This window comes from Chrysemys picta, chromosome 14 (genome assembly GCF_011386835.1).
Source record: "Chrysemys picta bellii isolate R12L10 chromosome 14, ASM1138683v2, whole genome shotgun sequence".
Classification (NCBI taxonomy): domain Eukaryota; kingdom Metazoa; phylum Chordata; order Testudines; family Emydidae; genus Chrysemys; species Chrysemys picta.
The window spans coordinates 8,657,471-8,675,939 of record NC_088804.1 but is presented as its reverse complement, the minus strand read 5'-3'; the positions used below and the strand labels follow the sequence as shown (position 1 = coordinate 8,675,939).

At 47.5% G+C, this 18,469-nt stretch overlaps 1 protein-coding gene and 1 long non-coding RNA gene across 2 annotated transcripts in view; one reads left to right on the top strand and one right to left on the bottom strand.

Annotated features, from left to right (window-relative positions):
• Nucleotides 1–8,622: 8,622 nt before the first annotated feature.
• The window catches only part of LOC135975580 (E-selectin-like), a 30,763-nt gene continuing 20,916 nt past the window's right edge, over nt 8,623–18,469 (top strand). The window contains exon 1 of the mRNA XM_065566904.1: nt 8,623–8,769. Within this exon, the coding sequence (XP_065422976.1) occupies nt 8,767–8,769 (3 nt within the window). The 5' untranslated portion in view covers nt 8,623–8,766. The remainder of the gene's footprint in view (nt 8,770–18,469) is intronic.
• On the bottom strand, nt 10,227–18,368 carry LOC135975581 (uncharacterized). Its single transcript, XR_010592495.1, has 2 exons — nt 13,111–18,368; nt 10,227–13,064 (listed from the first exon to the last, which is right to left on the bottom strand). It is a non-coding gene; the product is annotated as an uncharacterized LOC135975581 (long non-coding RNA).

Genomic DNA, 18,469 nt, shown 5'->3' with positions numbered 1-18,469 from the left:
GGTCCCCTCCCCTCCCATAGGCCACTGGGGAAGTGGGCTTACAGTTGAACTGTCATGCACCCCCAGAAGGGGAACTGAACTGCTAAGTGGCCCAGCTGGAGAGCTGGGGCCAGAAGAGACCCAGTGGGTGAAGATGATTGTCTCTGGGGAGGGAGGACTTCCTGGGGGCATGGCCTGGTACTATCTGAAGACTGCAGACACACTTGAACATAGGGTGCTCATGAGAGATGGGTGCCCACTGTTATACGTCCCCTTCCCTCTTTCCCTTGCTATTCTCTAGTTGTCTCCCCTTCTGGCCCAAAGCTTCCCAATCTCCTGCCCTGCTCCCTGGCTGTTTCTAATTGGCTCCAGGTGCTAACAAAGAAGCAAAGTCTGACTCAAATACTATATGAAGGAGTCTTCTAAAAACACCTGTAGTAAAGGGATATTGACAAGCTCCCCCATCAAGTGAAATTCCCCATGGTGCAGAGAGCTGGGCCAAGGCCTGTGCCCCAGGTAAACTTGCAAACCAGGGTTTAACTCCCCAGTGTTCACACACAAGCTCAGAGTTGTGCACTCCACTGTAATGCAGAGGAGTGGCATTTCCTCTGGGCCCTCTGTCACCCCATAAGACCTACTGCAATAAAACACAGCCCCGTCCCTCATACCCACTCAGAGGAAAGCTGTGTGAATGTTCCCAGCTGTGATGGGGAAGGAGCACAGGGTAAAGTTCTAGCCCCACTGAAGTCTGTGGGAACTTTGCCATTGACTCCCATAGTGCTGGGAGTTCACCCACAGCCTTGCTGATCACAGGTCAAACAGAAGCATGGACACTCCTCAGTTCAATGCACCTGGGGTGTTTGTTGTTAACCAAGAGAAGAACTGTTGTCGGAATGACCTGTAACTGGGCATGCTGGCAAAGTCCAACTGGGGGATTGGATGGGGGGTCAGCCAGGAAGACATGACTGCAGGTGTTTGGCGAGAACAGCTGTGAAGGTGGAGAGGGAGGTTGAGTTGGGTTCTTATCTAGGGGCAAGGAAGCATGGTGGGAGATAGGTTAGATCATGTCCAAATCCCACTGCCATTTGTCCTGCCTGCTGGGTCATGTTCTCTGCCTGTTCCCATAAAGGTTCACAGGCAGGCGCTACCCATTCTTCTCCTAGTTGTTTCTGTGTCCCCAATTCCCCATTGTCTTCCTGCCCAGATTCTCCCTTCCCTATCACGTTCCCATTGGCTATAAACAAGGCATTCTATATGCGACAGTGGGCTTGACCTCAATATTGCAGCAGGACCCCTGTGGAGAGTTGGCTGGATGTGACCGCGGGAGCTATCATATGAGTGGAAGGCAGCAAAAAGCCCACCAACAACCCCAGCAGCTGTAGACAATAGACTACCCCTGAACGTGAAAAGTAGGGCATGGTCCTGTGGCTCCAATTAACCACCAATCTTCTCAGAGGCTGCTGGTGGTGGGAGAGGTCTGGGACCTATGTCAGACCCAGCTCACTCCACTGCAGGAAGGAAAAGCCGTGCTAAAGAGCAACAGACTGTACTAAAGACAGCATCAGATGGGTCTGTGGTGAAGTGACCCCTTGGAAAAGAAGCCCCTGAATTTGGGAGAGTTTAGGTACAGGCTGCGGCCTACCTCCATGTAAAGACTTCAAACAGACAGGAAAATAAACTTTGGGTTTCTTGAGCTTAGTGAACTCATGGGGGGTAATGGGACAATAAGTGGGTGTAGATGATAAGATAAATACTACTGCAGTCCTGTTTAACAGAATTGCTACATTCTCTCTGGCTCCCTTGCCTCCCTCTTCTCCCTTCTCCCCCTCCGCTCGCCCCTGTATATAAATCCTGTGGTGGTCAAGTCACTCTGGCCCACCAGGCAATCACTGGTGACGCTGGGAATTTCCCCTCACGAAAAGCTCTGCTGAAAACTAACAGTAGTTTTCTTGCTCAGATTTGTTTGACACTTTTTTAAATGGACACTCTGAAAACAAGCCATGTTCTGTATGAAATGTTTTGATGGGGAAATGTGATTGACCTTTGTCTTATGTTGCTGAAACGCTACAAGCTGAGGAGCTTGCAGTAGCTATGGTGATATTTTAACAGTGGATGCCTTTTAATTATGTCAATATGATCAGTACAGCATCCCCTGTGCTGTTGCATTTTACTGTTTTTTATGCTGTGTGTCAATTTTTAATTGTGCTTGTCCTGCAGAGTTTAGTATTGAAAATGAAAATTGGCTGGAGAATCTTCTCACTAGTTCCCATTTGTGAGATAAACACGCTGATTGGCTGTTCAAATGATCAGCAATGAAATAGTTAATGTAGACATTCTCAAGTTGGTACAGAATTAACACTTCTGTTATGATGCACTGAGTAGTTCACATCTCTGAGCTATTGTTTCTGCCTGCCTGCAGGCTCAGGATGACAGCTCTGCAGTAGGAAGGGCTTTTTCTGACACCACAAAGGCTAGAACCGTAGGCTGGGATTGTTGAAGGCTCCCAGGAGACCGGTGACCAGATGCCATGGGTGGCACGGTGGTGGTGGCAGTTTTCAGTGCTGTCTGAAGTCAGCAACTGGGCCAATCCTAGGGCGGTGGAGCAAAGGACAGGAGGTGGCTGTTCTGCTCAGAGACCTTCTTCCCATTCCCCATGGCGGCTCCACCTTTGCTTTGCTGTCACATACCTGCCCCTGCACATGCCCATGCGGTTTCTGAGTGTAGCTAACCTGGGTTTCTCAGGCTCACCAGTGCTGCTTCTCCCTGGGACCAGAGTGTGTTGCTGTCATTCCACTGGTGTATCTCCTGTGGTGCAATATTGGGGGCCAAGCTGCTGCCATCCCAGTATTGAGTCATTATTTCTTGGGACATGGTAGCTCTGGGGCAGGAGGCTCCCCTCTGAACTCCCAGGTCTCAACAGGTGACTGACGTCAGGACAAGAAACACAAGAATCAAGGGAAGCAGGGCTCTCTAATGGAACGGGATCCTGGAATCCTAACCTGGCTCTCTGCTAGACTCCCTTTGTGGCTTTCGGGAAGTCACTTCTCCTTTGTCTCAGATTCTCCCATCTGTAAAATGGAGCTAATACTGGTGACCCTTCTGTGCCCCCTTAGTACACGGCTTTCCGCTCCTGTGATAGGGCGGGGGGCTGATGGGAGTGTTCCTAACAGGGTTCACCTGCTCTGGGACCTCGCTGTGCTATGACTCCATTTTCACTTCAAATCCTCTCACGTATCGGCAGGTGGACGGGGGTGGGGCTGCTTTAAAATAGATGGAGACCCTGCTGGGAAGAGCAGTGACCCACCGAGCTGCCTTAAGGAGGGGCTGGTCAAGCTGTGATCTCGGCTACACGCCCTGGCATGTGAGAACTTCCCTGGAGAGGGATTTCAAGGAAGTTCAGTTTGGGGAGAACCAAGGCAAAAACTTTCAGCTTCCCTCGGGGAAAGGTCTTGTCAATTCTTGTGAGCCCCTCCCCGCACCAATCCCAGATATAGTGATCTCCGCTGTACTGGTGCTGTGTTGGGGTCCTTCACCAGAGTTCAGTTCCCTCAACTGCAGCTTCAGCCAAGATCCCCCTCAATGCTGCCTCTTGCTGGGAAGTCTCCTCAGTGCCATCTCTTTGCAAAGTCCTCAGTGGAGAGGATGACAGGACCCCTGAGCGGAGTTCTTGCCACCAGGTAGGAGCCTTGTTCCCTCAGTCTTGCTCTCTTCATTCAGTCCCATTATCTGACCAACTTGGGGCTCGTGTACAGTTCCAGGTAGGACCCAAAATGTCATGGAGGATTTCAGGTAAAGCTTAGGCAATGAGTTCTTTAGCTGTACTTCCCCCTGTTTGCTGACAGAGGGCGGCAGAGTTCCTTCTCTGAGCAGTTTGTCACTGGAGTTCTGGGTAAACAGCTGATGGAGCAGGTGTTGGCTGCTCTTTCCCCTCTTCACCAATGGGTGGCGGTAATGAGCTGCATAACATCTGTGTTTCAGGCTGCCAGGCACACATTGCATGGGCTGGTAGCTGTGAGCTCTGCTACCAGCGCCACAGAGTTCCAGTACCAGGGTGACTGACACTCGTAAAACACAGACGAGGGTGAGGCAGGTAATCTCTTATCGAACCAACTTTTGTTGCTTTTCAAGCTCCACAGAGCTCCTCGGGTCACAAGAAGCTGGAAAGGTTGTCTCTTCCACCATCAGAACTTGGTCCAGTAAAAGATATTACCTCACGCATCTTGTCTGTCTCATCCTGGGACTCACACAGCTACAACAACACTCCTGAACTGGATAAGTTAGATTCTGTTCTAGTGGATGGATTGGTGCATACAACCTGAAAGAAAATTGTACAGGGACTTTGGGGCTAGACGTGGTCAGAAACTGTTAAATATTTTCCACAAACTTTTGAAAGGAACAAATTAATGTTTCTGGGAAGTCTTTGGGTTTTTATTTAAAAACAAATATTTCCCTAAACTTTTCAGCTTTCAAAAATTGAATTTTTCGGCTCTTGCAAATTTTTAAAATGGAACACCTTACTGACTGTTTCCAAAATAACTTTCATCAGAAAATAATTTTTGACCAACTCCACTGTAGCTCAGCATTCTCTCCTGCCTCATTTGAGCACTGGACCACTTGTAGCTTGGTGCTCGGTCTATTGCAGGGGTAGGCAACCTATGGTACGTGCGCCGAAGGCGGCATGCGAGCTGATTTTCAGTGGCACTGACACTGCCCGGGTTCTGGCCACCAGTCTGGGGGGCTCTGCATTTTAATTTAATTTTTAGATGAAGCTTCTTAAACATTTAAAAAACCTTATTTACTTTACATACAACAATAGTTTAATTATATATTATAGACTTATAGAAAGAGACCTTCTAAAAACGTTAGAATGTATTACTGGCACGCGAAACCTTAAATCGGAGTGAATAAATGAAGACTCAGCACACCACTTCTGAAAGGTTGCCGACCCCTGGTCTATTGTGAGGTCACTGGACCAGATCCAGCAAGATATTTAGACTCCTAATTCCCAGGGATTTCAACAGGAGTTCAGGGCCTAAATATCTTTTGTGAGGATACAGACACTGTCCCATTCTGATTCTTCAGTCCTCCAACGTCCTCTGCCAAAACCAGGGTAGGAAAAATCTGCTATTTCAAGAGTGAAATGCAAGCAAGAAAAACGTTGTCCCAGGTCACAAACGCTATTATGCTCCCTTCTCAAGTGAGTTCACAATGCCCCAGTGATGTAGGAAAGTGCAGTTAATCCTAAGTAACAGTCTGGGAAATGGATAAAACATTAAGGCTGATGGGAGAAAAGGACATTGTATCTATAGGGTTCAGCGTGGTAGCCATGTTAGTCTGTGTGTGTGGTACACAAAGATGGGAGTTGCCTTAGCAAGTGGGGGGTCAGTGCTAACGAGACAATTCAATTCAAGTGGAAGTGGGCTATTCTCAACAGTAGAATACCAAGGGAGGAAAAATCACTTTTGTAGTGGTAATGAGGTCAATGTAAACAGGGTGGCCCATTTCAAACCATTGACAAGAAGGTGTGAGTATCAGCAGGGGGAAATTAGTTTTTGTAGTGACTCCTCCACTCCCAGTCTTTATTCAGGCCTAATTTGATGGTATCCAGTTTGCCAATTAATTCCAGTTCTGCAGTTTCTCATTGGAGTCTGTTTTTGAAGTTTTTTGTTGAAGAATTGCCACTTAAGTCTGAGTGTCCTGGGAGACTGAAGTGTTCTCAGACTGGCTTTTGAATGTTATAATTCTAGACGTCTGATTTGTGTCCATTTATTCTTTTGCGTAGAGACTGTGTGGTTTGGCCAGTGTACACGGCAGAGGGGCATTGCTGGCACATGATGGTTTATGTGACATTATGGGCTGAAGTGTCACCACTTTGAACCTGGAAACTGCTCCCCTCCCCTGTGGCCGTGTTACATCCCAGCAGCAATCAGGGGCAAGGGGTTAACTGACTGGGCTCTAAGGCTGGCCAATCGGAGAGTGAGGTGACTCTCTCCTGAAGCTATTGACACTGCCCATGCAGAAGGGGAGGTTTAGCAACAAGCAGGCTGTGGAGAGGAGACCCTGGAGGACTCTGCAGCACAAATGGCATTTGTAGCTCCTGCTGGTGGTACCTCTTGTGGGGGGAGAGGCAGAGAAGTGATGGGCTTTCCCTGTGCTAGATTCAGGAAGGAGCAGTGACTGGCCAATACAAAGGGCTATTAGCTGAATTGCCCAAAATAATGTCTCTGAAAACCAGTTCTGTCCTGTCTCCAGAGGACCCTGCTTAATACTTGCCAAGTTTATTTAGGGTTCATGAAAAGGGGTTTCCCTGACCCAGGTGGAGCTCAGGGCTCTTTGGGGGGAGGGCATGGGGACCCAGGTGGAGCCTCCAGGGCCAAGGTAAAAGCAGTGATCCTTTGCAGAAGGGGAAATGGGACACCTGTTTCATAGTTCCTGTCCTGAGGCTGGGAGGTGCCCCAGAATGACTGCAGGATGGAGTTACCGATGGTGCAGGGACAGAAGGAGCAGCTGTCTGCAGAACATCAGGCCACTGGGGAGGAGAGGGGTGGCCTGATCCTGATGGTCAGGAGCTTGAGGGAGAGCTAGAGACACTGCGTGCAGAGACCTCAAAACCCTGGAGAAGATTGTGACTGAAATGAAGACTGGTATTAAGGAGTGTGGGGCACTTGGGGAATATGGCTATATGACTACGATAGATGGAGTCTATTTTGGGTTGGGGGTGAGAGCAGTCCAGAGGGGGCCTCACAAGTAAGGGAAAAGGCAGGTTTTTGTGGAGGGGGGGAAGGTATGTCACTCGGTGGCTGGCACCTGGAACTGCAGTAGGTCCTGCACCCCTGTTGGGACAATGAAGGGGCCAGGCAGCACCTGGGGCTATAAGGGGCAAAGGGCATTCCTGAAAGGGAGGGGCTGTGAGGAGGAACTGTCTGAGGGAGACTGGGGTAAGAAATGACAGGAAGCATCTGCCAGAGCCCCTGAGATGCAGAAAGTGAGCTGAGAAACTGTCTTGATCTTGTTCCAGTTTGGGACTAAACTGTGTCAGAGCCTGGGTGTGGCTGTGAACCTTTGGCAAGCGGGGGGAAGCCCGGCCCTGCGACGGTTCCCGTTCCATTCTTTGGCAGAAGTCTCCTGTAGCCCTAGGCTGTGACAGATGCTGCCTTCAATCCGATCTCCCCTCCCCTGCCTGGGTCTCCATCACTCTCCCGACTCATGTGTCTGTGACCCTGTCTGTCACTGGCTACATGTTGAGCTCCTGCATCTCCCTCTGGAACCAGTGAGAGCTGCAGGTGTCCAGCCCCTCTCGGGACTACCCCTGTTGGCTGCGTTTCATGGCACCGTGCTGTGCCCTCCATCTTGTGTTCTAGGCAGATCACTGCAGAGCCACCCGGGGACTGACAGCCAGTGCCTCCTGTACAGGGGAATCCAGGCAGGGGTTTCAGTGTTAGCTGGAGATGGGCAGATACCAGAACCATCACTCCACCCTTCCCTGATCGCTGGGGGCTCTGAATGAAGGACCTATTGGCTGTGGGCCCATATATTGTCCAGCCTTGTTTGTGAATGACCCGCCTGTAACGTGGGTTGCCTTGAACTCCCAGATCTGTTGTTCACCCTGACCCCCAGGGCAGGAGCAACTCCCATTGATTTCTGCTTGGAGATACTCTTACCCTCCAGTCAGCATCAAACCCTGACATCGCTGGCCTGAAGCTTTCAGGAGGTTGGGCTTCTAGAGTTTTCCAGTGAGCAGAGTCAGCTCTGCCAACTAATTCCACTGCAACAATTTGTACTTCGCTGGGTGACCTGGGTTCAGTCTGTAGTGGTGTAAGGACAATGTCTGAGAACTAGAGAAGTGGACAGAGGCTATTGAGTGTCCACAGGAAGTGGAGAGGAAATAGTTGTTTAGCTATATTGTAGAGGGGAAGTTAATGAGAGCTAGAACTGAAGGGTTGGGAGAGGTAAAGACAGATCTCTCAATGGTCTCTGATTCTCTCACTCAGAAATTTAATTCCATAAAACATGAACAGGTAATAAGAGAGAAGCGGTGTTTTGCTTACTTCTCCCAGTTCAGGATGTGCCCCAGTGTTCCTTATGACCGATTTATGGAAATATTGGACACTGAGGTTGATGAATGGGGCATATTTGTATAGTTAAGGAGAACCTTTTTTCTTTGATGGGGGTATTGGTTTTCATAACCATTTGTCCCCATAACGAGTGGCACTGGTGGTGATACTGGGAAACTGAAGCGTCTAAGAGAATTGCTTGTGTGACTTGTGGTTAACCAGTGAGGTGAGACCAAAGTCCTCTTTGGCTGGCTGGTTTGGTTTGCCTTAGAGGTGGAAAATCCCCAGCCTTGGGCTGTGACTGCCCTGATTTAGCAATTTGTCCTGAATTGGCACTCTCAGTTGGGTCCCGCCAGAACCGCATTGTTACAACTCACTATACCAATCATGCATTGGTTTCCTAACCACTGGGCTAAGGGATATATTGACAGAGGATCCCTCGGTTTCAGCTGTCGTATTCTGGATCAATACCAGATCATTGGAGCAGGGGACTGGGCCCTGGATTTCTCACCTCCCAGCTCAGTCCCTACCCACCAGGCTTCAGTCACGCTCTCTGGCCCAATGAATCTTCAAGCTGTGACTCGGTGCGGGGGGAGGAATAGGAAAGGGATACAGTGAGGTTCTGCACACTTAAAAGGAAGTGCTGCAAGACACAGCCAAGCAGAGGGACGGTTTAAGCTGTCTCCGGTCCAGGGATTGAGCGAGAGGGGAGGCTGGCAGGTCGGCACTGGAGATGGTAGGTCTAGCACCTTCTTCTACCTGGGGACGTGGCTGGCTTCACCTGCGCAGTGTTTAGGAAGGAGGGAGGCAGGCAGAGGAGCTGCTGCTCACAAGGGAAAGCTACAAGCTGGCTCCTTAGCGACAGCCCCCACCCCCCGCCCCAGACACCTCTGAGTGTGGGGACAGGGGACAGTGCCAGGAACAGAGACCCCAAATGGCCCCCAGAGCAGGACCCTGCATGGGCAGCAGGGACGATGCCCTGACAGTGCCCCAAGACCCCTGCAGAAGGAAACTCCAGGTGGTGAGGGGGGGTTGAGTTCTCTCCTGTGCTCAACTCGCCAAGATTAATTGAAATGAGACCACCCAGCTTCAACCAGCAGAGCCCCACTGCCCCACCCTGAGCTGTCAGGGGAGCCCCCTCCCCGCCCACTGCTGCCCAGCCCTGAGCTGTCAGGGGAGCCCCCTCCCCGCCTACTGCTGCCCAGCCCTGAGCTGTCAGGGGAGCCCCCTTCCCCCCCCCCCCCCGCCGCTGTCCAATCTTAGCAGTCAGGGGAGCCCCCGCCCCACCACCCAGCCCTGAGCTGTCAAGGGAGTCCCCCCACACTCCCCAGCCCTGACATACCCAGGGGAGCCCCTCCCCAGCCCTGAGCTGCCCAGGGAGAGCCCTCCCCAAACCCTGCTGCCCAGCCCTGAGTAGCCAGGGAGAGCCCCCTGCTGCCCAGCCCTGAGCTGAGGAGAGCCCCCCTGCACTCCCACCCAGCCCTGAGCTGCCCAGGGAGAGCCCCCCTGCCACTGCCCTGCCCTGAGTTGCCAAGGGAGCCCCCCTGCTGCCCATCTGAACTGAGGCAAGCCCCCTCATGAACCCCCCCCCCCAGCCCTGAGCTGCCAGGGGAGCCCCCTCTGCTGCACAGTCCTGACTTGCCATGGGGAGCCCCTCCCCCCACTGGTCAGCCCTGAATGGTCAGGGAGAACCCCCATTGCCCAGCCCTGAGTGGCCAGGGAGAGAACCCCTCCCCACCCCACAGCCCAGCCCTGAGCCGATAAGGACAGCCCCCACCCCCATGCTGTGCAATTGGGATTTCACTCAGTCACCTGAGCTGGGAGGCTCTCTCCCCCAGCAAACCCATGAATATCCCCTGCACATCAGCTCGAGATCCCGACCTGGGAAGCAGAGCTAAAGGTTAAAACACACATGGGGGGGCTCTTCCCCGCTTTCCCCTTCCCTTCCTTTCTGCCTTCCCTCCAGAGCTCCTACACTAATAACTTTACTGAATGCTAGCCAATGGCTCCCTGTGCCCTCCAATTCCAGCCAGGTGGCTGGTACAGCCGGGCTTTGTGGGCATCACTGGGAAGAGCTGGCGCATGGGCAGTGGAATAGCAGCAACCCCAGTGTTGCCTGCCCAGAACTGGGCCCGAGATGGCAAACAAGGGGTTCGTCGCCCAGTGTGCTTGGCACCAATAAAGACACCGAGGGGAGAAAGCAAGCCAAGTTTATTTCAGAGCTCTGAAATGGCACTAGGAGACCAGCATGTCTCAAATCCAGTGCAACAAATACAAACAACTTTTACCTTTTATACTCCAAACTGTTTGCATACATCTCTTTGTCTGGCTGTTCCCCCTTCCCCCTCCCTTCCAGACAACTGGTACAATAAGCTCTACATAAGCTTGTGAGAACTTTCCCAGTCTTTGCGACCTTGAGTTAGACGCCTGCAAACTAACTACCCCGCTTCTTATCTCTATTATTTCTGCTAGTGTGAGTGAAACTGCAGCCATCTGCTAAAAAGCTGACATTACATTTCTGCTTCAGCCTACTTCAGAGCCTGTAAGCAGTTAGCATAGAAGTAGGTGAGAGTTCCCAAGATGGAGTCACTGTGGTTCACAGACCCAGAGCAAAAGAGCTTCAGCGGCACTTGTGGCCTTCCACTCTCCCGAGTTACCTGGTGTCAAAGTTAGACTCAGGACTCATAGTTTGTCAGACCACTCTGTTTTATTAGCACAGCGCTCTGCTAATACATTCAGATAATGTGAGCTCCCATGCAAGATTCAAACAGTCTTATTTATACAGATAAAAGGGTGCAAACTAAACAAAGGGACAGAGAGAGCAAAATTGTAAAATATGCATGGAGCATAATATGCATATCCTGCTTCCTTGTTAACTCTTATCGATCTAAGACTAATGCTTCACCAATTGCCCTTAAGTGGCAAGTTAAGCAGTTAATGTCTGCTTTCCTGCCCCCCTGGCTTGCAGCATTTCTCATTTCTACTTAAAGGTACATACAGCATTCTTTAATTCATTCTATTTCTTTAGTATAATTCATTTCACTTTCACAATCCCTCCTTTTGGTCAAGCTTACGCAAAGACCAACAATTACTGGGTTCCACATATTAATAGTTCTTTATCTCTTCGTTCATCAGTGATATTTAACATCATCATATTAGCACTCTGTTTTGGGGTAGTCACCTGGGTGGCATACCTTACACAATTCTGGATACAACAGGAGATTAACTGAAAACATACAAAAATCATTAGGATTCCAAACAGGATAGTCAGGGCTCCCTGAAACAACCAGTTTCCTGTGCTAGAGAAACTGAATAGGTTACTTAGCCACTTCCATAAAGAACTTGGCTCTTCATGGGGAAGATATGCAATTTGTTCTAAGTGACTAGCACGATCTATTACCTCATTGGTGTCGTCAGGTATGAACACACAACATTCTTTCCAATGAGAGCACAGGTCCCTCCTTTGGCCGCCAGCACTATGTCCAATGCCTGACGGTTTTGGAGGGCCATCTGTTGGATCACCCCTGTTTCTTTGGCCAGGGTCTTTAAACTCTCTCCGGTTTCATTTGCCATTATTTCAACTACTGCTTGTAACCTTAGGAGCCTTTTTGCATGGTGTATTACTCCCCCAAGTGGGATAAGGGAACAGCCAATGACCTCTTCCCAGGTCAAGGGGCTTATGTTATTTACATACCATTGGGCATCTGATAAGTCCCTTCTTCTTCGCCTGAAATTACGGAGGCGTTCTCTTGGGAAGGACCCTAGCACTCAGAATTGTGGGAAGAGTCGGGCGGGATAACAGATACCTGACCAGTTAGCTGGTAACACAGTATAAGCTTTGGTCCCACAAACCCAATGATGGCCTATTAAGGCTGGGAAGGGTCGGTTGCACCCATTTGTCACATAGGTGCCTACAAAGGAGGAGTAATATCCTCCGAAGGGCACAGGGTAATTCTCCTTACGAGGAGTGGTGTTATTTGCATGGCATTGAAAGATTGTATTGTTTTCACTAAGGTTACTGTAGGGGGAACATGAGCTTGATTTTTCTGTTTGATCCCAGGTTGAGAAAAAATTCATATCCCCATACCCGGCCCACCACTCTTTAGTTTTGTTTGAATAATCCCATACACCATTGGCCACAATATGCTGAAGGCAATGACTTTTTCCCAGATCCAGCCCTGTCCCATTACACACCCAACACCAATGACCTTTTCCCTCCACCACTCTTATCCATTTAGATACAATTATTCCCACTGCTTCCCAAGTGTCATTATTGTTCCATGTTTTGTTAAACGGACGAGGTCCTCCAGTGAAGTCTGGGGAATTGAGTGGGATTGCCAGGACAGGAACACCAGCTTGAGAGTGGGCTGGGATGTGGCTGCAGACCCAGCAATTAGAAATATTAAGAGTCTGAGCTATCCACACTTGCTGCTGGATAAAAGAATTGTCATTGTGGACTCCCCAGACCTTAAGACACCAGCAGCTGAGGAACAGGCGCCACCAGAGGCACATGTTGCAGGCAAGGCCCTTCCGGTTCTGACAACCTCAACTGAGGGAACCGCAGTCACGGTTTTACATCCACCAGGCAGCAGGCGCTAGGCTCACTACTGCTTCTTTTTGGGCCTTGCTTTAGGTCCTCGTCTGCTTCTGGCAACCCTTACAAGAGCGTAGATGGTAAGGTATTGCAGGCTGTTCCTCTACGTCTTCTTCTGGAGTCAAAATTGACTCTGCGTGGTCCTGAGGTAATTGGTTTGCTGGGGGGTGCCTTCTTACACTGCGAAGCATGTATGCACGCTGTGATGCCATGCACGCTGTGATGCCAGACAGTTTAACAGCCATCTGGATAGTAAGCAGTACCTGATGATTTTTTGATGTCCTTTAAGTCTCTTTACTTCTTCTTCCTTGACTCTGGCTATAACAATGGCCTTCACACCTTATCTTTTCCTGATGCATACATTCCTTATTCACACAGATTGAGAATACAAACAGTAGTATTTTATATGGAGCAAAAAAAGGCATTGCAAATTAAACCTTGCTAAGTTTTACAATCAATAACCAAGACAATTTACATTGAGACCCAGGCCTTCAATGTTCCTCTAATCTACTTAACATAGACACAATAGAGAATCCTGTTTCTTACTTACTAAACCTTAAAACAAAGAAATGTATATTTAACTAGAGGCCTACTTTGTAATACATATAGGAAACCATAGTAGACATTATAACTTATTCTAAAACAAAAGGGTGACCATAATCAGTCATAAGGATTGTTCTGGTCTGTCATTCCTTTCTGCTATTCAAAAAGGGTGGCTGACAGGGATGAAATCAAATCATACATTAATTCCTATGGGACATTATAAGATCCTGCTCCTACATATCCCCCTTTTGACACTAAGATTATTAATCGCCAGTGTCACTTCTTATTTAGTCCACGTAATAGAAAATACTGGGAGGTGATTTGGGCCTGTGGCTCTAGCTTTGCATACATTTGTTTTATCCAACAGCACATTTTAAACGTTACAATTAAACACATACAATTTAAAATCAAAAACAATAAGGGTTAGTAACATTAGTACGCCAGTAGTTGTGGGAGACCATTCAGAAAATACATTATACCAATGGTAAGCTGTTATGTCTTTCTGCAGTGGCAATTCTTAACATGTTGCCATTTGCATGTATAATATGAATGGTTTGGTTTCCCACATTGCCCTTTTGTTTGTTTTCGGAACTATGTTACCTTTTTATCTTTTGTAAACACAGTACTTACATTACATTCACATTTGTCTATTGGAAGGTTGCTAACACTTCCATTCTTTTAAAACACTTTCCCCCCCAAGAATTAACACATACACATAGCCCATTATACAGTACTTTGGTCTCATTATTCATTTTATCCCACACACAGGATCCTAGTGAGATGTCTTTACTACAGGGCTTTGGAGCAACAGGCATGGATAAGCATACCCACTTTTATTTGTTTCTTATTAGGTTGTCCTGTAGCTGATATTAGCTTTTCCTGAAAGACAAAAATAACATTTTTCTACCCCTTTGGGGTGGCATTCATTATTGCTTAAAATATTCCTTTCTTTTACAAACACCCTTGCTGATTGCAGGCAAAACAAGAGGAATTACCTCCATATTTTCCTGTGTTTTTGTTCTATAGGCAGGCCAGGTTTTAATGGCTTCTATCTTTTAAGAGTTATGGGGAAATTATCCCACTGTTCAGTTATTAAATCCATGAGGTGGTGTACCTCAGTTTTCCCTTTACAGCAGACCAAGGTTACAATATCTTTCCTGCTGTATTAAGCTTTAAGTTTGTTCACAGGTAACAGCTGAAAAGCATCATTACCATAAAGGATTTTTTTTTCTTCAAAAATCATACACACTATACATTGTTACAGGGGTACTTAGTAACATTAAATTTATTTTAATTAAAGGTATCTTGTTATACCGTGCCTTTTATTTAGACAATTTGTTTGCTGACCAGGTATGTTCTTTATCTGCAACTTCTTTGTGCTGGCAGTTCTCTCACTTCCTTTATCAGTTAGATAATTTGCATCCACACAGGCTTGGCTTTTGGATTCAAAACCATTAGCAGAGCTCAGAGACTCTGTCTTAAAAGGAACACAATTAACTTTTACCAGAGTTTTGATTACTTTTAACTCTTGCTTCCAAAACACACATAGATCTGAAAAAGAACACACAGTCTATTGTGGCTCCTTTGGAGCCCTAATAGGATTTTAATTAAGTAGCATGTTTCGTTTGCATTTCTTTTACCCCCTCTATAATATACACTGCACACGTCTGCACATTCCTTCTATACTTTAACTTTTAAAACATTAGCCATATTAATTTTTACATAAGTGTAACTGTTTCTTTTGTTCTTACAGAGTTTTATTTACCCTTATCAAAGTGACAGTCTGATTACACAGAGCCATTTTAAGGCTCAGTGTTTCTAACATTTCTTCTTTTTGTTTTGTGCACCTCACCCCTGCTGTTGCTTCAGAGGGCCACTGATTTTATTCTTTTCCTACAGCTTTCATTTGCTATTTTGTTACAAAAACAAACAAACAAACAGAATCCAGAATCTCTCCCTATTTTTCTGATTTTGACTGTCCTGCTGCAGTCATGACTTGGTCTTTATTTGAAAACATTAAAATTTTGTAAAGAATCAAGTTACCCCTTAAGGGTTAAATACCAAATCTCAAAGTCAACCAACACTGATTACCTGTATCTGGCAAAAAGGTCTGTCAGTTTTGCAACTTTGAATTAAAGAGTCAAATGGATTTTTAGTGGCATTATAAACAAAACAAAACCAATTTATCTTAAACTTACAAAACAGGAGTTTTACAAACCTCACATATTCCCACAGACAGACAGATACATACACATTTTCTCTCCCTTAACATCCCTCTTACACTGCTTTGTTTTTACATAGTTGTACATAGATTACATTACCTTTATACATTTGGGGCAGTTAAGTTCCAATAGAACCCCCCCCCCCCATGTTCTTTTAGCAAATTTGACTCAATTGTCCATAGTCAAATGATTTTAATTAGATAGTCTCTTTACCTGGATTATTTACAGACATTCCTCTGGAAAAGGGCCCATTTTTCCTTTAGAATGGCTGCAAAGAAACCAAGAATTCTTTTAACAAGATCCTTTTTAACATTTTCACAAAGTTTAACTATTTAATTCTCTCCAGTCTCTGTAGAGTTAACTTTTCACTCTCTTTCCTTAAATCACTTGTTTATTTCCCAAAATGACACCTTTATCAACTCAGATTTCACCATTTTAAGTATTGTTCCAGGGGTTCATACTTGCACTTACTCCTGACACTATGCCCTTAGGGCTTCCAACCTGTTTTTTTGTTTGTTTTTTGTTTTTAGTTTCTTTATCTGTTGCTTGCCTGCTTGTCTGGGCCCAATCCTGCTTTTTCCAATGAACCATTTTTGTGAGTGATATTGTGGTCATTTCACAATTTTGAAAGAAATGCTTAAGGAAAGGGCCCAGGAAGGGTGGGGGCTAGTTGAGGAGCCCACCCTCCTTGCTGAATTGGTAATGGAACACTAAAGAATCAGTTTCTGAGGCAGACAACGAAGGGGAACAGAACAAGGGGCATTTTATCCTTTTTACAATGAGAGGGGAGTATGAAGGGAGTTGGGATCGATCCGGGGTTGTTGTTGTTTTTTTTTTTGTCAGAGAACAGGGTGAAGGGGAGCGCTCAGTCTGGTGGTGGGAGAGGAGGCTTTTAATAAAGCTTTTAATTTATTATTTGAATATTTGAGAGAGGTGAGTTTTGATTTTGTCCACCTACGATTTGCCTCTTCCCACCACTGCATGAAACAATTAACCTCTCCTTTAGACAATTTAGTTTTAGGCTGACCGAGTTTGTTGTTTTAAGATGTCCACTCGGACCTTGTTCCAAGGTTTTAACAGTGGCCACTGAGTTTTGGGATCTCCCTGAGTTAGCCTAGACCATTTTTCCAGAAATTTACAGGAGTCCGGACCCTTCCTAAAACTGAGCCGGCGTTCCTTTAGGGAACTGTCCCGACTTAGACGTCTGGTTACCAATACAGGAGGACTTTACACACACCAATCACACAAGAAGGAAATTCGGGTTCGTCAGAGCGATGCCCGGTGCAACACACAAAAGGAGCCCATAGGCTACTGACTCAATCGCCCTTGCTTTCACACCAAGGGTTTTACCCAAGGTGCGGTGCGGCTGCGATTGTGCAGATTTCACTCACTCAGACCGCGGGGACAGGAACCCCTTGGTTGGCCGATCCCCGGACGGAGATGGCACCCAGACTCAAACACTCCACAGGAGGACGGATAGACAGAGACAGAACAGTCATCAGTCCGGACAAAACACAGAAATAATTACCTGACCAGATTCCTGATGTCAGATCCCGGGATCCCTATCAGAACAGAGTGGGAACCAACAGGTTCAATGGCATAGACTTCACTGTGGTTGTGTGCCCTTCCGTTCAGGAGGAGGACCGCTCGGGCCAAATGCCCAGGTGCCGGCTACCACGGTCGTCCTACAAAAACAGTCAGGAATGACACAGCCCCAGTGAAGACGGTTGCCATCTCGGTGGAACCTCCAAATTGTCAAAGTTAGACTCAGGACTCATAGTTTGTTAGACCACTCTGTTTTATTAGCACAGCGCTCTGCTAATACATTCAGATAATGTGAGCCCCCATGCAAGATTCAAACAGTCTTATTTATACAGATAAAAGGGTGCAAACTAAACAAAGGGACAGAGAGAGCAAAATTGTAAAATATGCATGGAGCATAATATGCATAACCTGCTTCCTTATTAACTCTTATCGATCTAAGACTAATGCTTCACCAATTGCCCTTAAGTGGCAAGTTAAGCAGTTAATGTCTGCTTTCCTGCCCCCCTGGCTTGCAGCATTTCTCATTTCTACTTAAAGGTACATACAGCATTCTTTAATTCATTCTATTTCTTTAATATAATTCATTTCACTTTCACACTGGTAGCTATGCCTAGTGGACCCCAACCCCAGCATGAGGATTGGTTGGGAAAGTGGAGATGGACTACCAGAGACGGCCTCATTCAAAGCCTCCCTGCCAGCCAAAAGACAGCATGGAGCCTCTCCGGCCTGGGAGGCTGCTTGAGGAGCCAGCCAGCCACCCCTGGGAAGCTGAGACCCGGATGAGAGGCGCAGCCAGGCCTTGCCACACCACCAGCCTAGCTTCACTGGTTCAGACCACACCCCTCCTTTCCCCCAGATCTCTGGGCAAGGCTGGGCTCAGCCCCTGTTGGTAAGATGCCAGAGGGTACATCTGCACTGTGCTTTTACACCCACAGCAGTGCGTCTCCCAGCCCAGGTTCGCAGAGCTCACACTATGGCCCTACACACAGCTGTGTAGACACTCGGGCTGGGGCAGGATCCTGCCCTCTGAAGCCCAGGGAGAGGAGGGGCCTGCTGGCGCAGCTTGTAGCATTTCAGGTTTAGACCCAGGGATGGTTCCCATTGTTTCTAATTCTAATATAACTCTATTACACTGGAATATTGCTCCGAGTGACTGAGCTGCTCAGCTGTTTATCTGATTTATGGACAAAAACTGCCTCCATCCTCTGAGCTGAACTCATGACACTGATCGACAACATCTCACACTCCTACTCACGTTCTCCGGGACGTTCATTAACAACCTGTTGTGGAGATGATGTTGCTAAATCGAATCACTTGCCTTAAATTCCAACGGTTCCTTCTTCCCCTGTGGAGGCTGGCAGCTCTTCCCTCTGAGATTCTACATTTTATCTGCATGGTAAATGGGAGCTAATCAGAGACAGTGTCTGTGTCAGCCAGGTGTGTCCAAGTGTCTGTTTCAGCTCAGTGTGTAAATATGCCTGGACCTGCCTGCTGTGAAGCACAGAGGGGTTTATGGACATGGTTTTCTGACC